Here is a 24,471-nt window from a genome sequence, read left to right as displayed (position 1 = left end):
ATTATAGTGAAAATTATAGGGCAATTGGGGTAAATTCTGTGGGGAAATACAACAGAAATATTATTTCAAGGAAAAAAAGAAGCAATTTAAATATCTCTATGAAAATATTAATTTATATTATTTTAAAAAATTAATGGATGATGTCAGATACCAAAGTGTTGTGGTATTTTATTCTAATAAGTACATTTAAAGGAGAGAGAGGAATTTTTAAAAAAATTTTTTTATTTTCAAGGACTGGGGATTGAACTCAGGGGCCCTCAACCACTGAACCTCATCCCCAACCCTATTTTGTATTTTATTTAGGGACAGGGCTCACCAAGTTGCATAGTGCCTCGCTATTGCTGAGGTTGGCTTTGAACTCTCCATCCTCCTGCCTTAGCCTCTCAAGCTGCTAGGATTACACACCCTGTAGGGTCATTTTATTTTTAAGTGTTGATATTTATAATACAATGGAAATTACAGTCTGCAATTCTTAAAACTTATGAGGAAGGTGTTGATGCAATTGAAAATGCTGTAAGGTATTACACACATTTTTACTTTAGGGTATGTGCAGGAGAAAGTCTGAAGATGCATACACTAGACAATGCTTTGTTAGTTGAATTTGGTTTAAATTAAAGTAATTAAAGTAATAAAATTATATTTCTTCCAATTAGTCCGAGGTAGAGAAATTGATACATGGGGGAACTGATGAGGAAATTTAAAAATTACCATAGTGACCTGAGGAGAAACAGTGAATCAATTAAAATAGGAATAAACAGAAAGTGAAGGACACTGTAGCTGAGCTGGTTGGTGGAAATCAAGACCCTAAGGATGCAAAAGTAAAAAAAAATTGCACTATGGTCTTTCAGCCTCAGTTTTAATTAAAAAACGCACATTTCCCTCATAAAAGAATGACTTTTTTAATGATGTGGCTGAAGTTTCAGCTGATGACCACTGGCAGGTTGTATCCCTGGAGATTAGAGGTATTTTGCTGTGGTCTTGATGCTGTATCACATTATTTCCTACAATTTGAGCCACATGTTCTGTCAGATTTTTGGAATACCAAACCATTATCCCCTGACAAGACGTCAAACAAGTTACTGATTGTAAAATAGCTTATTCTTTTCTTCTTCTTATTTTTTAGTTTAACATAAGATCTACAAATTTACTACCTGGGCTAAACAAAACAAAACAAAAAACAAAACAAAATAACACAATAATCCCAGATCAAACCAATCCCAAAACCTTAAATAAAAATACCTTAGTCTTTAAACATTACTTAAAAGTCTGAGCTAAGCCAGGCACTGTGTGCATACCTGTTATTCCAGTGACTTGGGAGGCGAGGTAGGAGGATTGCAAGTTCAAATCCCGCCTCAGCAATTTAGCGAGGCCCTAAGCAACTTAGTGAGACTTGTGGGAGTTGGGGGAGAAGCAGGATGCAGCTAAGTGCTCAGTGGTTAAGTTCCCTCAGATTCAATCCCTGCTTAAAAACAAAAACAAACCAAACCAAAACAAAAAATTCCAAAAAACAGAGTCCTGAGTTTAAAAGTATATGTCATTATTTGTGTTCTAGAAAAATATCCTTATAGACTAACTTTGATTTCTCTTAAGGAGAAATCATTACATCTCCACTTCTATTCCTGATTTCTTGAACAAATGTAAGAAATTCATATGATCATTTTAAGTACTTTAAAAATGCTTCAATGTGAACCTAGCTAAAAAGGATTTTTCTTCAAACCTCCAAAATTTGTTTAAGTTGAAGTTGCCATTATACTTTAATTTTAAAAAGATCTTTAATCACAGAAAAACTCACCTTTGTATGTTACAATACAGATTAAGGAAGTAATGTGAGTTAAAAGTGTTGCAAAAATATTTTAAAAATCTATCAAAAAGTCTTATTAATTAAAAGAACATAGATCGAAATTTGTGATGCACCATATTTAATTTCTATTGGGTAAAATTTTCAAATAAAGTTGTAATGAGAACTATAAATATATGATGCATATACCCAGAGTGAATCGTGATTTTTAACTAATTTAACATCTTTCATTAATTAATTAGGCATCTTTTGGTTTCTGTGGTGGTTAAGTGTATGTGTCCACTTGACTGAGCTAGTGGATACCCAGCTAGTTGTTGAAATATGATTTCTGAGTGTGTCTGTGGGGGTGTTTCCGGAAGAGGTTTGAATGAGTAAAGGAGACTTACCCTTACCAATATGGGTGGGCATTATCTAATCCAATCCAAAAAGACAAAAGAAGTGAGGGGGGGGGCTAGTTTGCTCCCTCTTCTTGAGCTGAGACATCCATCTCCTGAACCCAGGATAGCAGAGTTCCTGTTCTTGGACCTTTTTGGACACTGGTACTTAAGCTGTCCCTCTCTTGCTTTCACCCCCAGTTCTAGGCCCCTGGCCTCAGTCTGGGATTACACCATTTCTCCCTTGCTTCCCAGGCCTTAGGTCTTGGGCTCAGTTATACTGTCAGTTTTCTGGTGCTCTAACTTGCAGATACATCTTGTGGAACGTCTCAGTCTGCATAATTCTGTGAGCTGATTTCTACAGTAAATCCCCTCTGAGTGTCTCTCGATGCCATTGTTCTGTGTCTTTAGAGGCTGCTGACTAATAATACATCCCTGACTGCATGTTTTAAGTGTGCATGGGAAGCAGTGTGAACCCTCCTTTAAGAACCCTCTGGTGCCACAGCCTGAGCTGGACTCCAGTGTCACCCTCCCTCACTCTCTCAGTGCTGCCCTTGGGCAAGCCAGCCCCTTGGAACCTCACAGTCCTCACTGGCAATGTGACTGTAATAGTAGTGCTGGCCTTGGAGCATTGTTCTGAGGCTGTGTGAGGCTGTGCAGTGGGGCGCATGGCAGACACTGAATAGTTGGCTAATATGATTAGGTTTCAAAACAGCCAAGAAGTAGTTCAAGATTCCATGCTCCAATCCTGAATAAGCAGAGTTTAATAATGAATGAAACTGTCATAAAAAGAAAGAAAGAGGATACCTGTACCTCTTGACTGAGATAGGATACTATTTCAGAGGACTTTCACTGAAAGTATAGAATCCAGGTTATTTACTGAGCATCCTGTCTCAGATTTTAAATTACATTAATATTTATTAATTCTGTTAGAATTCGATTCTATTTATAAACTGAATGTCAAGTGAATGAAAGATAGTAATCTTTTTCCTAATCAGAATTGAACTTAGTTAGCTGGACATGGTAGTGCAGGCCTGTAATCCTGGTTGACTCAAGAGGCTGATGTAAGAGTATCACAAATTCAAAGGCAGCCTCAGTAACTTAGCAAGACTGTCTCAAATTAAAAAATAAAAAAGAATGAAGATGGACTGGGGATATAGTTCAGTTGGTAGAGTGCTTGCCTCAGATGCACAAGGCCCTGGGAGCACTACTAAAAAAAAGGGGGGGGGAGGCAGGGGCTGGGGATAAGTGCCTCTGGGTTCAATCTCCAGTACCAAAAATAAATAAATAAGTAAATAAATAAATAACATAAAAATTAAACTTTGTTAATATAAAAGATACTTAAATCGACTTTTATTTCTTCCTTCCTGCCTACCATTCCCCTTCCTTGGCCCTCCACATATAACCTATAGCTATTTTAAAAACCAGAGTCAATATCATAAGCCAAAAATTTCTGTAGGTGGTACATAAGAAAATTTACAGCACCATGTTTGAGTCAATTGCTCTTTAGTTCAATTTCTAAAGCTTAAGTCAACTAAAAAAAAAAAAAAAAAAGCTTCCATAGTAAATTGAAGGGGGACTGTGAGCCAACTAATATAGGGATTGGAATAGAAAAAGGGACATCTGGGGGCTGGGGTTGTGGCTCAGTGGTAGAGTGCTTGCCTAGCACACTTGAGGCACCAGGTTCAAACCTCAGCACCACATAAAAATGAAATAAAGATATTGTATCCACCTACAACTAAAAAATAAATATTAAAAAAAGAAAAAAAGGACATCTGCAACAAAATAATACTGTATGTAGGATTATAAATTATTGAAAGTTTAACTAAGCAGCAGGTGGAGGTCAAGACTTTAAAAATACAAGCATGAAAGTTGAGGGAAGAACTTACTGACTTTCCTTTTTGAAACAGAAGTTGATTTCCAGCCAGTGTAAAGTAACGAGTTTTCCACCTTTTGATGAACTTCCATCTGACTTGCTTCTCCTTCAGTTTCCCTTCGATGAGAGGCTGCCCATCTTGGTTTATAACTGTTAAGGTAACAGAGCGATCAAGCCATTCATTTTCCATTATTGATTTGGCAAGTGATCAAGACCCAGAACTGTACAATGAACCAGAACTCAGTAAGCATACCTGAAAAGTGGGCTAATAAATTGTGAATTTGGTTAACGTTTCCTCCTTTGTCCCTAAAAGGATGCATACTTCCGACAGAAGGATGAAAATGTACGGAGATCTTCAAAAGAAATGAGCTCTGCCAAAAAACCAAAGGCCAAATGTTTTCTCTGATAAGTGGATGCTAATCAATAATGAGGGGGTGCATGGGATGAGTAGAGAAACTTCGGATGGGCCAAAGGGGAGGGAGGAGAGGGAAGGGGGATTGGGGATGGGAAAGACAGTGGAACGAGATAGATACCATTGCCCTAGGTGCTTTTACGATTGCTCAAACGGTGTGACCCTACTTTGTGTACAATCAGAGAAGTGAAAAATTGTGCTCCATTTGTGTACAATGAGTCAAAGAGCATTCTGCTGTCATGTATAACTGATTAGAACAAATAAAAAAATAATTTGAAAAATAAGATGTGGAATGATTCAAGGAGGGCAAGATCATGTATCTAAAACAATCTTGTTTACAATGTAACCCATACAGGATATTCAAGCCCTTTCTCACTTTCTAGTTAATACATCGTTTCATTCAAAACGCCTCACCTCCAGAAAAAAAAGGGAATTAGCTCACAAAGGAGCCTCTGGCCCAGGGGATCTGGGTTCATCAGACACACAACTCCCTGCACTTCTTGGCCTCTTTGTTTCATGTCATTCTGTTCCTTAGGTCATTTGGTTATATACCAAATCAGTATATAACAAGTGTGAAATGTTGGCCCAAAATAGTTAAGATGCCATAAGCTCATTTCCTACTATTGATTTTTCCAATAACTAGATAATAAAATGAAAGTTTCCATGCTTTATGACACATGAACTGCTCAGAAATATAGCTTAATAAATAATCATAAACCAAGTATATTTAAATATTTGGCAGCAAAAGTCAATGCAGTACTCCAAAAGACAAGTTTTTTAAAGCCGTTACACTAAGTTGTAAGGCAAACATTCCCAAATCTCTTGTCCATATTTCAAGTCTCTGAAACACTTAAACATTCTCCTCTCCGTACTTCCATTTTCCCTTAGTCAACAACTGACCGCTTCTCTCTGTTTGAAATGCTTCCTTCAAGACACCTTTCCCACACCTAGGCTGGAGCAGCTTCTGGTATACACGCTCTCATAGTACATATCTTCTTATCAATTGTTTGCATTTGTGATGGCCACTGGCGTTTGTCTGACTAATGGCTTTGTGCCCCATTCAGCTGAAGCTCCACAGGTGCAGGGGCTTGCTCAGTTACCAGGTGTCTAACTCAGCACCTGGCCCAGTGAGGGAGTCTGTTCCTTGAATGCATCTAACATTGACGCAGAGTGTGATTACGCACAATCACTGAATCCAGAAGATCCATTACAGTGCCAGAAGCTGAGATACCAAAGGACTTAATTCCTTTGACCAATGACATAAGATTAACTCATTAAATTTATGTAAAAGCCCGTGGTTTCAGTGGGGACAGACAGTGAAAGCTGCATCCAGAGCAGGGAGACATTTACCTATACACACGAATGCTTAGTTTTCATAGCACTTTGAAAGTAATGAAATTTGTTTCACTGCTTTGGAAAAACTCTGGATGGTGCCTTTTTGACCACATGAGAACAACTTTGTCTTTTCCACTATCATATATATTTTTCCTAATGTAGGCCTAATAACTACCTCAGGTGGATTGTCTATCCTGACAGAACACTTTTGGGATAAGAATAATGAAAAGTTCAGTTTTCATCAGCAACATTCTATTAGGTATAGTTTGACTTTTTCTCCTTGTCTCATGACTGTTCAATTGGCTGTTCTCTTGTCAACTTCAAATTAAGGGTAACAATGGGAAATATGTATCAAGTATATTAATAGGTAGTGATAAGGGCTATGATCAAGGTAGACCAGGGAGGGTGGTATGCATATCTTTAGGAGTCAGGAAACAGCAGGAGCAGCCTGGGGGTCTATCTAGATTGGAGGTTCAGTAGGTGTTTATTCACACCATACAATAGAGTCCCAATGTGAGCTGCTGGAGGAAGAAAGTTTCAAGAATCAAGAGGAAAACAATAACAAAAATTAAAATAAAAAAAAAATGAAAACCATCACTACCAAAAAATCCCATGGCAAGAATAAGGTTATAAATTAAAACAAACAAACAAACAAACAAACATGTTTTTTTAAAACACCATGAAAACATTTGCCATGTTTTCAAATTAGAAAAAAATAGTCTAATTGTAATGTTCAAGGATTTTGAATATGAACTCCGAAGGTTTAGACTTGAAATAACAGCAGCCCCCCCTCTGCTCAAAGTGAAGCTGAGAGGTCAAAAACCAAAGTAAAGAGGTGTGTGTGAGGACTTGGGGTCAATGGCAAAGCAGGTAGCCCACTCCTCTCCCCCATTTCATCAAAGGTTTTATTCCAGCCTTTAATCACACTGCTCTCTTGCCATGGTTTTAATGGTAAGGCAATTTAACGTAACATCATTTGATAAGGGTACATTTCTTGTTTCTCAGTATCTCCTATTTACCCATGGAAATATTTGAAATAGTTAAGACACCTAAGATGATTTGGAGTCGTGACTGACTTTGGTAATATCTGAGCACACGGGCCCTCTGGGTCTGGTGCAGGGGATTCACTTCTGTTTCTCCTCAAGGTAGATCCAGATGTTTCACTCACACACTGTACGTGACTTAGGTTTATAAGAAGCACTTGGCCAGATTGTTGAAGGTTCCTTAGAGGCGTGGGGTGAGCTGGGTGTCACGCCCACACTACCTGTGATAGAGACTCAAGACCGAATAGGACGCTTGCCAGGGACTGAGTGGCAAAGGACTTCAGAATGTGCTGCTGCATTCACTGCTCTAAGAGAAAAAGTCCAGGGAGGGGTCTTAGGAAGGACGTGTCAGCTGACCCTTGAAGTAGAAGAATGTCGGGATCCAAATTTAGGTATCGGTCAGCTTCAGAAGATTCAATAAAAGCCAGGCTGTTTGTAGCTGTAAGATTAATTTTTTGTTGTTGTTGATATTTTTATATTTAGATTTATCACTTTTTTTTTTGCAACAAAAGTCACAGACAATTTACCATATGTATTAAAATGTATATATCATCAGTTTTAGGATTATAGAGTAAGTTAATCAGTTCTCCATTGAAATTTTGTTCATTACTTATTCATTTCAATGTGATATAGAATGCTGCAGTAAACACCCTTATGTTATATATTCTGTTCAATTTCTCTACAGAACAAATTTTAAGAATTTCTAAGTATTTTATAACCAACTTATTTTTAATAAATAGAAGGTATATACTATAAAGAAATGATAAAAATAATATGTACTATGCATAATTGCACATGCTACACTTTTATATGGCTGGCAGTGCAATAGGTTAGTGGACAGCAGCATCTCCACAAATGTATGACTACTATGTTAGGCTATGACATTACAGCAACTATAATGTTACTAGACAATAAGGATTTTTCAGGTGTATTATAATCTTATGGGACCACCATCATAGATTATAAAGGAAAGTTAGAATTCAAGTTCATAACACCAAAAAGATTAATTTAAAAATAGTTTCAAAAGGTGTGTGTGTGTGTGTGTGTGTGTGTGTGTGTGTGTGTATGTGCGCGCGGGTGCGCGAATGAGAGAGAGAGAGAGAGAGAGAGAGAGAGAGAGAGAGAGAGAGAGAGAGAAAGAGAGAGAGAGACTTAAAAATTTTCCTAATTGTTCTCCTATACCTGTATTTTTTTTCGATTATGTCCAGCATATGCATGACCGGGCAGTGTTATTTTAAAGAGTTTATCACCTATAGCATGTCCTTGTAAGCAATAATTCTCATAAGATACCACAACCTCTGCACAGCTAAAGTAAAAAAAGAAAATTATTTTTTTCCTAAGGATTATCATATTCCACTTGAAAAATAAGATGTGGAATGATTCAAGGAGGGAATATCATGTATCTATAACAATCTTGTTTACAATGTAACATATACTGGATATTCAAGCCCTCTCTCACTTTCTAGTTAATACATCGTTTCATTCCAAACACCTCACTTCTAGAAAAAAATTTTCGCCAGCTGGGGTCTGTTCCTTTCTTTAATTATCAACTGGCTGAGAAAGACAAGGGATATTGAACTGAATTTTTTAGTGCAGTTGGAACTCTGTTGCCACATTTGTCCACTTAAATGTTTTTCAGAATGCTAATTCAAATATTTATACATCAATTGTAACCCTTTTGTGCATGAAGAGTTGATAATATTTATTGACAAGAAATGAATTTTGAAGGTGCTACTCAAGGTGAAGTTGATGAGTAAAAGTGAGATAATAATAGACTCCTTAAAGCTGAGCACCCCACTGTAGGAGGAATGACAAATACTCATCTGTCAGTCCCTCAGCCATCCCTCACCCACATGTCTGAGCACAGAAAAGCCAAAAGACATGGTGGTCAGATCCGAGAGGTTACAATACCTGGCTCACGGGGAGCTTAATTTAATAATCTGGTGGGCAGGTAGAGCATTTTAACAACTGGACAGCTCAGTGTCCAGCTTGGCTAGTGCCACTGGAGGAGTAGAAGCTAAGTGTTACCCCAAAAGAGGATGTTCTATTTCTGGTTGGGAAGAGCCGGCCACTGATGAAGAAGGGGAAGATGGGTGCAGAGGAGGCGTGTAAGGGAAAATGTGCAAGAGAGCCTAAGAATGCAAGGAATAGAAGCAGCTCCCAAGGCTCTGGGGGAAGACATGGTTGGGGGTGAGGGGACAAGTCCATCCACAGTTTCCAAGGTGTAAGTCAGGAAAGAGACTGGGTGTCAGTCACCAGAGCCCCATGTGGACTTTTTTGGGATGTTCCTCTAAAGCCCTGCTAGAAAGGACAAGTGAGGGGCCTGGAGCCCGTAACCCCAACCAGTGCTCAGAAGGCCTCATGGCCCCCAGCTGGGGTCAGTGGTGTACGATGCAGGTCCCTGCAGGAAGCAGGTGGCCTCCAGCTGGGTAGCTTAGGAGTTAATAAAGGGACAGTTTACACAGGTGTGGGCAAGGTGTGGACAGGCATCATAGCACTCTGGGGCCAGTGGCCTTGCAGGCCCAACACCCCTCTGCCTGAAGAGGAAAAGGGAGAGGACAGTTAGGACCCCGAGGGAGACCTGTCCCTGGTGGGAGTTGTGACCCAGACTGGAGGACCCAGTGAGCCCACAGGGGCCAAGCAGAGCTGCCTGAAACCCCTGGCCTCACTCCTCCATGGCGACACCTGCTGGTGTTGAACTCTAAGAGGCCAGAAGTCGGAATTGGTATCTAGGATGTGCATATTCACAGGTAATTTGTACCCCATCCCGCAGTAGCCTGTGCACTAGACAGCTGGGGACTGCCTGTTCTGGAGGAAGCACAAGAAGGAGCAAAGTGAAGCAAAATATAGAGAAACATCTTTTGATGCCTTAGAAGGAAATGAAGGGCTGCGTAGCCACCGCCCGGTTAAAGAGATGGCTCAACAGTCAGGGAACACCGAGTTCCACTTTTTATCAACACCTTTGGCCATTCACTAATTCTCCCCACTGTTTTATTCCAAATGCCTTAATTGAAGGTACCACGCAGGCACATGCCAGGGAAGGGGGACACAAGGACGAACAGGGCAGTCTGTCTCTGAGATAGAAGAAGGCAGGAGAGGTGCGTGCGGAGTCAGTCCCAGCACAGAGGCAGGGCACAGGACCGAGGGGTGCATAGGGTCTCATGGGAGCATGTCAGAGGGCACTTGGGATAAACTGGGGCAGAGGAAGCGGGGAAGCTTCCTGGTGCAGATATTGCCTGAACTGAATTCTCAGGGCCAAGAGCAGGAAGGTTGATCGAAACCAAACCAAACCAAACCAGAAGAGAAACAAAGCTGAAGGAGAGGGTTGAGATGCATTCTGGGAACCATGAGCAGAATCCAAGGAGAGGCCAGTCCCAGGGACCCACGGCCTTCATGCAAGCTGGACTCTGATGCTTTGTAATGCAATGAAAGGCAACATTTGAAGGCATATGACCCCTTTCGTTTTAGCACAAGAATTTAACAATTTAAAGCCTACCTCTTATTTTAAAGTATACGGCAGTTCTGAATGTTTTAACTAATTTTAACTAAATATGGTGTGCTGAATGTCATATATTTACTCTTTACGTACTAGATCACATAGGACTGTGTGGACTTTCTCTGATTTGGCCTATCATTTGTGGGTTAAGGATGCTATCCTTTCTGAAGCTGGTTGGTCTTGGGTAAGTTATTTAACCTAAGTGAGCTTCAGGTTTCTCCCCTCTAGAGTTGCTATGCTTACCAACAGGGTAACGTTGACATGTATGGCCATGCAGGTTGTTGACTGTACAAGGGCACTTGGCCAAGGTGGTGAGGGGAGCTGAAATCCAACCTGAATTCACTAGTCAAGCCATACACCCCTGAGTGCCCTACATCTACCATAAATAAAGGTACGAAAAAGTGGCATGAAGGTTCACAGTGGCCTTGCTTAACCAAGACCTGATCATAGTAAGGATCAATAACCGGCAGCTACCAACATCATAATTATGCTAACCCAAAATGATTATCATCATCCTTTTATTGTGATGATGTGTAGATGGTTTTAGAAATAGTACATCCTCGTTGCTTTAGGATAGGAAACTCCTTCCTTCCTCTAATTAAGAGTGTAATGGGACCTATAAAAAAAGTGTTAGGGATGGGGAACAAAGTCAGTGTGAGAAAGGGAATCCTTTTAAGGTTCAAAGCCTGATGCTTTGAACTTGTACCTTTAATGAAAATGCAGGTGGGAGAGACACTTCAGGATCACAAAATGAAGGTGAACTAGAGCTTTGGAGAAACTGATTCACTTGCTCATTAGAGAACTGCCATTCTCGGGTCAACCTCATAATGGATTGGGTACCCTGGGAGCATTCCCCACGTGGTGTGTGGTTGTTTCCTTTCGTTTCTGGGCCACCCCTGGTCCTTGTGCTGGAGATTGTACTCTCCAGCCAGACTCAAATTCCTTATCTTGTGTACTTTTTGGCATTTGCCAATTTTGTCTCCAAAACATTGCATTGCATACCCTATACTTGAGACTCTCATGAGTTTAATTTATACTTGAAATTTAAATAGTCTTTCTTGATTGTTAAAGGTAAATGCCTTCAAAAGTAGTCATATTTTGGAAGAAAATACATAAACCCCAAATGCTTACTTTTTAAGTTAGAGATGAGGAAAAATATATAATACACCACCTTCTGAAATTACGGCTTCTGGGAATTATGGCTCCTACCCAGTCCATAGGGGATTTCTTTGTATATATTGAGAGTCTCAAATTTACTCCCATCCCTTTCCCTGGTTTTACTGATTTTGCATGTCTGTGTGTGCACACGCCAGTTCTAATAAAGCAGAGGGTGGTTTTACAGAGGTGTATGCGAGCACAGAGGCCAGGGAGCCATATCTAGTAGACTGCATGTCTGTGGCTTTTGAAGTCACTTAGGACCACAAGAGCTGGTGTGTTTCTTATAAATACCCTACAGGGTTTTAGAGGCCATGTTTCCTCATCAGCAGTGTGAACAAGGAGGCATGAGCGCATGGATCTTGTAAGGCCCCATGATCCTCTGGGGACCAAACAGGACAGAGAAGGTAGGCCCTACAGCATCCCTTAGCGGGTGTGTGCCACTTGCTCAATGGTTAAATCAAACAGCATGCTTTCAGGGCTTCTCTGACCACGAGCTGAGTACTGAGTAGAACTACCACTTTATAAGCCGTCAGAGCTGTTTCCCAAGCTGTGCTCTGAGAACCACCTCTGTCACAATTATCCACTGACTTGTTAAAGGCACACTTCCAAGCATTATCCCAAAGCCACTGAATCCAAATTCAGGGTGGGGTGAGGGGCCTATTTTTTAATTGACTATTTCTTCCACTAAATAGTAAGTTCTATGAAGTGGTCTCTCCTGAGTTTTTAACAAGGTCCCCAGGTGATTCTTTGTAGTCCAAGAACTTCTAGGAGATTATTAGCATCCTCGTGATAGATGACAGTGGCAGGTCCTCTAACATACAGAAGAGTAAAACTGAAAAACCAACAGCAGAAAGAAATTTGTGTGGCCTTTCCATGAAATAAAAGGATAGCACAGAAGTGCAAGATCATATTCATAGCCTTGGCTTCCTTTAGCTGAGAAGATTCTAGAGAAAAGGCTCAGATCAATGTTTGCATAATTTGATTTTATGGTCTTATCAGTGAGACAAAAATTCTAAGAGTGCTTCCAAGAAGATGACCTGTTTGGTAGTTCTGAGGGGCATGTGTAGTCATCTTTGTGCCTTTATGACCCAAGAAGATTGGCCTAAAATTACCAAGTGATGACTAATAGGGACCAATGGGAGAAGATCAGGAAGGTAGAACTGAAGGGAGATAGATGATCATTGATTTTAGGATGAAATTTTAATAAGAGTCTCACATATCCTATGTTGGTTCCACTTACTCTTATTAATAAGATCTCATGGACAGATACCACTGGTATGTCTGGCCATAGGACCTTGGATGGTTTGAAACACTGAGCACTTGTCCATGCATTGACATTATAGAACTTGCTGGGTGCTGGGAAAAAGAGACCTGATCTGCTCACGCCTTGGTGACCAGGAGAATTTGGGTTGTGCAAGTTGAGCACACTGTGGTTGCACTGTCCCAGCTGTCTCTGCAGCCCTGGGATTCTAGAACACTTTACAGAGTTACCTGCAGGGCCTTCGTGGAGTTCCTAACACAAACTACATCTGCTGTCTTCAGCACTTGGCCCCTAAACCTTTTGGCAATGAGTAGGAGTTTACAAGTCCTGCCTTAGGAGCTTCAGTGAGAAGTCTTACATATACACCCATGCATATGTATTCACATATGCATGTGCATGTGAACACACATATGTACATTTTTAATATATATCTATAAATACTTCATGCATTCTGTTAAATAAGATGATCTACTTATCACAGTACCTTTGAAAGAACTTGTCTTGGAAGATTGTTTACACAATGAATATATTTTGCAGGAAAGAGACACTGCAAATATCACTGTATGAAGGTCTACCCTTTTTTCTCCTAAAATGAATCTTCTGTGAGTTCATCAACTTGTTTTTGTGACTAAGAAAAATTTTACTATTGAAAATCTTCCAAGATACAAACTTTGGTGATTCATTTATTTGGTAAATATTTTTCTGAGCATCTTTTGTGTACTAGGGACTGAGAATGGGTGCATGAGGAGGGACCACTTCATAGAACTTATTGTTCAGTGGAAGAAATAGGCTCACCCATGATGAGCAACAGGATGGCAGCTGTAACCAGTGTTACCATGGGGAGTGTTAGCCAGGGTTGCAGAGGCTTCTCTGAAAAACCATTGAGTGTATTCAAAAGAGCTCTGGGTATCAGTTTTCAGAATAATCACAATTTTTAATTTACTTATAAATATTTTAGGAATGAAGCTTTGTTTTCACTTACAAATTCACCTGTTGAAAAGATTCAGTGGTGCTTTTTAGCAAACACATAGAACGAAGTCACCAAACATCCCAAGAGGGTAGTCTTATCCTGCCTAGGATTTTACCCCTCATCTTCTCAGAATCTAATGGTAAAGATCATCATCTCCCCCACTTCCTCAATTTCTCCTATCCAAGAGAAGCCTTCCATGACTCCTCACCACACTCAGGGGCTTCACCTCTGCTTCGTCTCCACCAACTGCCTTATTTCTCACCTCCTCCTTATGTCAGAACTGTCTTTCTCTCCACTCCCTTGCCTCCTTCTCCCCTGAACAGCCTCTAATCCATTACCTCTGTGTGGTCTCTGATGGCTACAGGTCACCCCTCAGTGTACACGGTCAGTCCTCATGATACTGTCCTCTGAGCAGCATTCAATCCTGTTCACTGAGTCCTCCTTAAAATCTTCTCATCTTTCAGTTTGTGGGACACAGCACTTCCTGCTCCTCCAGCCCTCTAGACACTCCTTCTCGGCCTCCTGTTCAGTTGTTTCCTGGGGAATTTTCTCCTCTCCATTCTGAACTCTCCCTCACCAGGCTTTGCTGGTTCTACAGTTCAGTGACCACTTCTCAGAACCATTTCCAAACACACAAAGGCTGCTTCTCTAGGTTTTCACCTCCCACCATCTACACAATGTCAGGCACCTCAAACTGAGTTCATTTAAATTAAAATTCACTACTACCCCCCCTGCCCCCATGCTTGTTTTTCTTCCAGGATTCCCTAAGCTCAGTAAACAAAACCCTACTTAGTAGGCTGCATCAGGCTGAGACTCACTGTCCTGTCACCCTGTCCAGTCCACCACCACAATATTGAGGATCTATTTTCTCAGTTGTTCTCAAGTCCATGTGCCTCTCTCCACAGCCCTAGTATGAGGTGTCCTCACCTCTTACCTAAAATAACAGCAATAGCCCCTCATAGCACGACTCTGGCTCCTTCCAGTCTGCCTCTCACACAGTGGCCAGGATGATCTCTTCAAAGCAAAAATCAATGGTGACATCTGTTGCCTGACATCTCACATAGCTTCCCATGCTCTTAGCTCAGTGACTGCCCTTTCAGGGTCTTACATGGACTGGTCTCTGCCACTCAGCTTGGGCTGGACCCTGCACTCCACTTGGCTGGGGAGAAGTCCTCCCCATTCCCCACACTCACTATGCCATTTCCGGCCACCAGGCTTCTGTGTCTGTGCTTTCTCCTGGACCCTCCTTCTGCCCTCTTCACCTGCTTAACTAGACCTTAGCCCTCTGACTACAGCTCAAATCCACTGCTTCAGGGAAGCACTTCCTGAGGACACATTTGAGGGCTGGTGATTCATTTGTGGATAATTAGCATGACTAGTGCCTCATGGAAAATGAGACTTAACCACCTGCTTTCTCCTTCATCAGGATGAGACTCTTGGCCAACATGCAAAGGCAGACAGAGTTGGAAAGTAGTATCAGCTGAAACAGGGAAGTTCACCTAGAGGGTGCTGGCTCACTGGGCTTGGCTTGTCTCCCACCCAGGCTCACCAGTTACCAGCAAGTCTGTAATGGGCTCTGTGCATACATATGTAGGAGGCATTTGAATATGACACAGTAGTTGGGCTTGCCTAACCTTCTGAAGTCTTGTACACAACAACTTTTCTTCCTACAAAAGGCTTATTTTCCAAAAGTTCTGTTTCAAAGCTTCCGTTTGGTTAGGTTCTCTTTTTCTTTGTTTATGAGTTGGGCTCTCACCATTTTGCCCACGCTGGTCTTAAACTCCTGGGCTTAAGTGATCCTCCTGCCTCAGCCTCCCTAACAGTTGGGACTACAGGTGCACACCACAGTGCACACTTTTTTTGGGGCATGGATAATCAGGGGTTGAAGCCAGGGATGCTTAACCACTGAGCAACATCCTCAGCCCTTTGTGTATTTTATTTAGAGACAGGATCTCACTAAATTGCTTAGGGTCTCCCTAAATTGCTGAAGCTGACTTTGAACTCACTATCCTCCTGCCTTAGCCTCCTGAGCCACTGGGATTACAGGCGTGCACACATTTTGTTAGCTTATAAACATTTTTGATAGAGTGTTAAATTTCCTCAAGTTAGACTTTAAGACGGCATTTCAAAACAAATCCTGTTTTTCCCATAGTTGTCTTATCACTGACATGATTAACAAATTCATCATCCCTTTGCCGGGTGCTTATTAAGCACTACCGTGTGCCAGGCTATACAAAGATGGGTACGTGACTCTTCCTCTTACGGTTACTGTCTAGTAGGAGACTAAGGGCAGACAGCATGCCCTGCACAGTGCAGAAGTGGGCAGGGGACAGGAAGCACAGAGGGGAGAGGAGTTTCTTTTGCTTTGGGAGAGTGTGTGTGTGTGTATGTGTGTGTGTGTGTGCATGTGAGAGAGCAAGTGAGCGAGAGAATGAGAGTATGTGGGAGATTTAACAGGGAGAGGAAGGCCCAGGACACAGAAACCTGGAGCAGGAAGATGGAGTGGAGGATGGGGGAAAGGAGAAATGTTTCATATCTGAGTTGGTTAATTAAGTATGGATTTGATTTGTCATGGATATGCCAAAGTATCTTTGAACAAGCTGGGGCTGTCTTATGTGATCAGCATATCTTCAGTAGTTCTGACAGAATGCAGATGTGGACACACACAGTTATGTGTGACAGGCCTGGCCCCATTTTTGGCACTCTAGCAACATTTAGCACAAAGGACTGTTTTAGCCCGCGTGGCAGGAGGAAAGACCAAAGACAAACCGAGCCGTCACATACATTCCAAATGGGGTTCCTTTCATAACTTTTAAAAGCCTTTGAAAGTTGGCATTGAAACTAAATGGCGAAGTTAGATATTGATGGACTCTTAAGGCTATTGGTGGCATTAGGAGTTGGGTTCTCGGATCTCGTTCGGCCCATTTTGTCGTGGACATTTGAAGCAGAAAGTCCAGTCGCCAGGAAGAGGGAGATCAGTCAAAGGAGAGCCGTGGCTGCAGGTACCAGTCGTTTCTAGTGTCTGAAGAAAGTCTCCTTACAGAGGAGGCTTGTTTCATACTGATTTCATTCCAAAACTATCTCTGTTTGCCCATGTGATATAATTAACACCACGTTCTTATAACGGAAATATTTGAACTCAGTTCTGTAGAGGAAACATGATAGATAGAAGGTCGTCTGAAAAGAATTCGCCCATTTTCTTTTAGAACTGGAGGAGACCTCCCACTGACAATCACTTTCAAATTCTCAATATCTAGTGATTCAGAGTGATCCCGCTGGGGACAGCCCAGATTTATAGAGGGGAACATGACTGCCAAAACTCTAGGCTGTTTTCTGTGGGACGTAAGAACAAAGGCATCCCACGTGTCTTGAGAAGCAAGAGTGAAAGTCATGACCTAGTTCTTCCTCCTTTTCAAACATGGGACTGAATAGAGAGCCAGATGTGTCCCAGGACAGTCCACTGACTAACTCTTACTGTTACACACCCTGTGCAGTTCCAGGACACGGGGGCAGCTGGTCAAGGGGACTGTATGGTTTTCCAGAAACAAGTGCTGTTCTGTTAAGTCCACTTGCTCAATCTCTGCATAAACCCCACCAGTAAGTCTTCCAGGATTACAGAGTTATTTCTGCGATTTTTAAAAATTTCTTCTCTGTACTTTAAAAAAGTGGTTATCAAAACTGAATCAACAATTGGAGGAACTGAAAACAGTTTCTGCAATACTCATTTGCTGCATGTAATAATCTCCCCCAAACTACCATACCAAAGTTCTTGCTCTTCTTATAAAATGTCACCCAGGGGAAGACGATTTCTAAAATATTAGACATCCTCTGAGTTCTCTCAATATATTATAACATTAAGGATTAATTATTATTGCAATTTCTTAACTTTTATGCCTTTAACTTGGACTTGCCTTAGAGGTTGACATTGTGGATTCGGGAATCAGCCTGTCTGGATTAAAATCTTGATTCTACAACTGGGTAGATATGTGACCTTGGGGAAATTGCTTAATTTGGATTTTCTCATTTGTAAAACAGAGTCAATAATGGTCACAAAAATTACAAAAATATATGTAAAACCTAGTATATAGTCGTTAGAATGATAAATGCTAGCAATTATAATCACTCCTGGACCTCTATGATAACTCTAGCATTTTGTTTCCTCTGACTTAATATACACTTAATTGAATAAAAATATTGATCATTAAATATTAAACTCCAGGGAATTTCCATGTGTTGGTGTAGAAGTCAGTCGGGAGGTGGTGAGAATTTACCCTTAGAGGGGACATGTGGGTTGACCGATGTGCTTTCTGAAGGATGCCATGGCTTAGTCTACACATTTTAAGAAATGTTTTACATTTTTGGACGTCTTTCCTGATGTCTAGATGCCTAATTGCATCAAATATTCTCCTTACTTAAGGAAGTGCTGGCCAGCATTTTGAAAAATATTGGAAAACTGAGTATGTGAGAACAATTATTCTGTCATTGGTTGGTCCCCTTAAAGAATACCATAAATCCAGTTGATTCAGGCTTTTGAATTAGAGTCTGATCCTACTTCCTTAGACTGCTTCTCCCCGAGGCTGGCAGGGGCCCTAGCCCTGGTAGAGATACTAGTGGAGCCCAGAGCCGTGCACCTTCACCGTGGACACAACAGAATCAGGCACCAAGACAGGCAGGGGAGCAGCTCTTTGGTTTCATGTGGCTCCTTCTCTCAAGGAGGAAACAGCACTGACCTTCACTCTCCAGGTTCAGAATGCCTGGCATGTGGGTGGTGCTGTATTTGGCATAGTTCACCCAGAATCACAATCCTGAAGCATCACATGTGAACATTCAAGACATGTTCGATTTTGCCATTTCTAAATATAATACATCTGTTCACTCACTTAACAAATAATTATTCCATGGTGACAACTCACAAAAGATTATGCTAGATTTTCTCATGTCCATCTTTGGATTCTGGCTGAATTAGAATCCCTTTCAGGGCAGAGATGTGGTACCTTATTCATATTCCTATCCCAAGGGCCAGTCTGTAGAAGACACCTAACCAGTGCAACAAGCATGTGCTGTGTTAATGGAAAGTGGGGTGCAAGTGCTGAGCTGGCTGTGCATGGCCAGTAACAAGAGGTTTACTCCTATGGCCTCAGCATCTTTAAACTTGGAACTTAAGCAGAATGTGGGTGCTTAATACTACCTCCATGAGTATGCTTGGCAGCAGCCTCATGTTAGAACTTTCACTTAAATATATGATTTACATGCTTCGAAAAAAATAAGAGATGAAATCAACAGCCTATATACACTCTTCAGGGGGTCTAGGCTTTTTGGTGAAAATAACAGCTTAAAATTGGATTTCTCTCCAACTCAAAGACCCTTTCATGTAGCAAAAGGAAATGAGCAAAGAAATCCATATACACTCAAGTTTTCAGGGCCAAACATTTTGATTCAATATGTTCTGTTATAAAATATTTGGCCCTGTTTGAATTTTTATTGCTATATGTTCTCAGTCTCTATTTAGTGGAGAGAAATTGATGAGAGATAAGGAAGAACAAATGTGTGAAGTGTGCTTTTCAAGAGCATGGCCGTGAACTTGAGAAAACCCACACTACAGGAGCGCTCTGTGCTTCCAGGTTTCAGCCCCTTTTCTGAGGCCTCCCTTAGTCAGATGCGATTAAATACTTGTTGACCAAAGACTCAGCTTCCTCCGAGGGAGCCCTCTCGGGGCTCTCGGGCCACCTACAATGGCACTTCACTTTACCATGTCTCAGAGAAAGCCTCTTTTATGCTCTTTTTTCACATGTGAAATAGGGTCTGATTAGAAAGTTTTATAAAGGAGACATTCAATTCCCCAGTTCCTTACTTGCTTGAATTAACTTTTTAAAAAATTGGGGTGTTCACTGTGGCATGGGCTGGATCCAGTGTCTGCAATCAGCCAGTAATCTGTGCCTCACAGGGGCTGGCGTCCTCGCTGCCGCTCTTCATCTGTACCTTTTCCGTGGAGTAATGCATTTTAATTGGTGCCTCTCTGTGAGCGCCTTATGTATCCATCTGGCCATATGAACGCACTTTTCTGATTCAGCCTCAACATCTTGGCAGTAACAAGAGAATAGACTTGCCACAATGGGTAATCTTCAAGATGCACAGAATCCTGCAGTTAAAGGACCTGTACAGGTGGCATAACCAGTAGCTTTCTGGAGGGTGGCTTGTGTATTAAGTGTCCTCGTGTTCTGCAGCATTTCAATGCTGCTCCCTTGGTCTCAATTGCAGTTCCTGAGCTGTGCCAGCACTGTGAGCTCTCCTCTCAGAAGGGAAATTAGTCATGAAGTGTTCCACTTCCAAGGACAGCATGATTTTTTGGCATAGGCTTATGATCAACCTCTTTCCAGTGGTCACATGGGGTCAAGTTTAACCAGGAGGGAGAATGGCAAAATGCTTAAGAGCATGGGTTCTGGATTCAGACTGAGTTCAAATCCTGTGTGACCACAGACAGTTGCCAACCTCTCTGTGCCTCAGTTTCCCCACAGATAACATCAGTACTTACCTTGTAAGATTATTGTGAGTGTTGATGAAATGATGGTGTGTAGCACAGGGCTTTGATCATATTCACTAATGAATTATTATTTTTATGAAAGGTCAGTAGACCAAATTCCTTGGGCAGCAGAAAACAAAGAGGAAGGGTAAATAACCAGACATGAGTTATTCCAAATAATCCCTCACTCTTTCAATATTCTGCTGTTTACACAGTCAGTCATCAAGCTGCCCTGGAAGGGGTCACTCTAGATAAGCTGTGTGCACACTCACTGGGTTGTACTTCTATGAGTCTCTGGAACACACCCCCACAGGTGCTTGCTTTTCTCTAACCCTCAGGACTGTGGGTTGAAATGAAGGATGCTTTCATGGAGAAATGGCTGACACTTCCTCCCTCCTCCCTTTCTTCCCTTCCTCCCTTCCCTCCCCACTCCTTTCCTCCATTCCTCTCCTTCCTCCCTGCACTGGGGATGGAACCCAGGGTCTTAACACTAGCTAGACAAGCACTTTACCACTCAGCCCCAGCCCCAGCCCTGGCCCTAGCCTGATGCTGCTCTCAAAACCACAAAGGGGTAAGGCATTGTTTCTGGTGCTCACTTCTGGTCTGCGCTTCTCTCCTCCCAACATCTTCCCTTTCCTCAAGGTCACTTTGGTGAGATGCTTTTCTCAGCATGAAGCAGGGATCAGGCACAACTGCATTCTTACAACTTGGGACGTTTAGGCAGAGGAAAGCCAACCAGGCAGCAGGGCTAGTAGACCCAGTGAGCCCGAGGGGCCCAGGGTTCTGGGTGCAGGTGGGGCCTCTCACCGCTGGCTCGTTCGGGGTTGTTGCACATGAAGCACTGCCATGCTCCGGCCGCTTCACTGAAGCCAAACACGTCAAAGAACCGCACCTCTTCCAGATGGAGCTGTACCTGGTCCAGGTCCTGTTGCAGGAACACAGAGCACAAAGAATACAGGTGACCTGCTGCTACACGGCATCCTGAGACAGGGAAAGGGGACATGCAATCAGCACAGCCAATGCTCAGTCTCTGTGCTAGGGACCAAGAGGGACATTGGCAAGGTTGCTGTTGGCCAGCGGTGGATGGAAAAGTCAGCTCAGACTCCGCCATGGGAGAGCTCTCAGGTGCAGAGAGGGAACAGGCCTGGGGGCTGGTGTCAGAACCTGGAGTGGCCCAGAATTCTCTTGCATCTAGGAGCAGCTCCAGAATTTCTAAAAAGGAGGGACATCCAAGTGGCAGTGTTGTTGGGGGAAATGTTGTTGAACGACTTCTTTTTTATTTACATTTTATATAAAATAGTGCACCAATAGTATTTTCATAAATATTGTTTTCATAAGACTGCCTTTGCAGGGGCTGATGGAAAATCTGGGGATGGACCTAAGCCTCAGCCCTGGGCCCCAGCACTCTCTCAGTCTCATGGCTTATCTTAAAAGCATATGTAAATTTGCATTCTATTCCATAAGATCACTCTATTGGTTTTAATGGAAAATTATGTCTTGTTATTTATCATAAATCAATTAACAGTTTTCCTCTGAATGGTGGAGTAGAATTTGATGCACCAGAGGATCATCCTGTTTTGGGGCTCTGTGGTGCCCTGCCAGTGTGCTCCTGTTGAAGAGGCTGAGGAGAATTTCCATTAGACTGTAATGGATGGAGAACTATTAGCCTAACCAAATTAAATTGCTCTACTGTCTTCCTGAGGCCTTGCTATTATGTGATACTTGACTCTTTTTCCCATCGTGGCCAGGGCTGCATGCTTCAAAGGTTGCTCCTCCTCAGAGGGACATTGATGTTCTCCCTGGCGGTGCATGAGCCCAGTGCACTTGTGTGTTTGTCTTGGCTTGAGCTGGGCTTTCTCCTCCTCTCCACCACCTATGGTAACAAATTCTTCGTTTCCCCAGAGCTGGGCAATGTAGATGATATTTGCTTGTCCTGGTCTAAGTAGAGAACAGCTACCTGGATTCTGTCCAAAGCTCCTGATTTCCACCTCTGGGTTCTTGACACAGGTGAGAAGGACGCCAGACCATGAGATTCTTGAGAGCAGAATGTGCCTACTGGTTCCCAGTTTCATTCTCCAACTCTAGTGTGACACCAGGAATGGAGTAACATCACTGGCTTGCAGGCCCAGGGCAAAGTCCATTTCCCAGTGAACTACAGGAGAGGCGTTATGGAAAGTAAGAGGAATTCTTCTCAGAGACTGTTCTCACTTACTAGAATGTAAGCACGAGGAGGACAGGGATTTTATCTATTGTGTTGGCCACCGTGACCTCAGCACCTGGAGAGCTTGTCACATGGCAAGCCCCAAGTGAATGACAGAGTAGTGGGAGGCAGGCTGGGACTGGAATGGATCCTTTCCAGAATTCTCTGTGAAGGCCGCTACTGCTTGTGTTCTGGGACTGGACGTTTTGGAGGCTCAATGTGCTGAGTATTTGGGGTTGCTAATATTTCGTAGTTATTACAGGCATTCCGACAGGCATTGTATATATAGGAATGTTGTTTTAACAAGAGCGATTTAGAGTGTGTTCACTGGAAAAAAAGAGACTCTCTTTCTTTCTTTTTTTTTTTTTTTTTTTTTAAATAAAAGAATGTTCCACAAGATAAAGACTAAAGAAGCACCTGGGAGCTTTGTAGGTTTCAAAGGATGAAATCCATATTAAAATTTATGGGGAAAAAGCAGATGTTCATAAATATCAGTTTCAAAACTGCTAACTCTCTGAAGTCTGTGCTTGGCCATTGGCATGCACATCGCTTCTCTGTTTCTCACACAATTAAGGATCAATTTTTCATTCACCACAAACACTACTAGCAAACAAAGTATTAAAATAATACTTTGGGGTTCTTTTATTTTTCCTGTTCTGAGACCAGGAAAGTCCCAGGTTGTTGCCTATAATCCACATTTGTCTTGGCAAAAAGTTACTTACAAAGTTTAAGACAGATGGTAAGCTACGTCCCCACATTCAAGTTCTGAAGCCCAAAGCAGGCTTAACTCTTCAGAGGATTCAGGTGTTCTACAAAGGGAACTGAGGGAGGAAGATGAATGGTAATCCTCTGAACTACTGAGGTCGGCAACAAGAGCCAACGTTAAACAGAGACAGGAGAAATATGTGCAATTTCAAATATTTGTGGAAGATCAAAGTAAGACAAATCACACAACAAGCAAAGATAAACCAGTGATAGCTGAGTTTGGGGGTTTTGACTACTTAAATGTACTTGAGTACATTTTGAGTACCATTTGTCTTTCTCACACTTCTGGGTCTTGTAGCTTTCCTGGGCCTTGCCCAAGAATTGTTACATGGCCCTTCTATTTCTTGATATTTAAAGATAAGAGAACTGAAATTGAGTTAGAGAATTACGAATATCCTTTAAGACAACTAGACTCCAGAAGAGTGATAAAAAAAATTCACCTCCAACTCTAAGTCATCCTCTGAGTACTTCAGTTCTGATGGGATTATGGCAGAGGGACCCTTGGGTGACTCCCCAGTAATATCCACCTCCTGGGATTCCTCCACCTGTATGATCCCCTCCCCTGTGTGTTGGCAGGTTCTGCCACTTGCTCCTAACCAAGAATAAGCAAAGGTGATGGGCTGTCGTCTATCACACTATCACACACACATACCCAAGCATGGTTGTGGTCCTGCTAGCCCACCCATGCATGGGGAGACTCCTGCTGGTTCTGAAGAAGCAAGTTGCCATATTATAAGCTTCAGGGAACTATGGCAAGCTTCTGATAGCTAGTAAGAAATCAAGTCCTGTTAGGTACAATATGGCACATGCCTATAATCCCAGTGGCTTGGGGAACTGAGGCAGGAGAAGCAGCTTCAGCAACTTAGTGAGACCCTGTTCCTAAATAAAACATAAAAAATGTCTGGGGATGTGGCTCAGCAATAAAGTGCTCCTGAATTAAATCCCTGGTACCTGCCCGCCCCCAAAAGATATATAATAATCATAGGAAGCATGCCCTAAGAAGGATTTTCCTGACAAACATCACTTAATTAAAAAAGATAAAAAGTCACTGAAGAGAAAATGATGTTTTAAAGTGAATGGTTGGTTAGATGAGTTTTTTTTCCTCCAATTTTAGGAGAAAGTCATTAACAAGAAGAGGAATTTGGAAAACTACATAAGTCTCTTGCAGAGCTTCTTAGGGGAGAAATGAACCAGTCAACTTGGAAAGAGGAGGGGATATTTTCAACATTGTTCTGCTGACATGACAGTGTGAATCCCCACAGT

General features: G+C 42.0%; 1 protein-coding gene across 9 annotated transcripts in view; it reads right to left on the bottom strand.

Annotated features, from left to right (window-relative positions):
* The window catches only part of Veph1 (ventricular zone expressed PH domain containing 1), a 251,575-nt gene that overhangs the window by 36,956 nt on the left and 190,148 nt on the right, over positions 1-24,471 (bottom strand). For 8 of the 9 annotated variants that reach the window (XM_078043502.1, XM_078043507.1, XM_078043506.1 and 5 more), the window contains 2 exons: positions 21,051-21,168; positions 4,062-4,198 (listed from right to left, as the gene is read on the bottom strand). In XM_078043502.1, the coding sequence (XP_077899628.1) occupies positions 4,062-4,198; positions 21,051-21,168 (255 nt within the window). Of the gene's footprint in view, positions 1-4,061; positions 4,199-21,050; positions 21,169-24,471 lie in introns of those variants that run through there. The other variant, XM_078043510.1, reaches the window with a different exon arrangement.

The sequence above is a fragment of the Ictidomys tridecemlineatus genome, chromosome 3 (assembly GCF_052094955.1).
Source record: "Ictidomys tridecemlineatus isolate mIctTri1 chromosome 3, mIctTri1.hap1, whole genome shotgun sequence".
Classification (NCBI taxonomy): Eukaryota; Metazoa; Chordata; class Mammalia; order Rodentia; family Sciuridae; genus Ictidomys; species Ictidomys tridecemlineatus.
The sequence above is the reverse complement of the archived record's forward strand: the minus strand, read 5'-3'. Positions and strand labels throughout refer to the sequence as shown.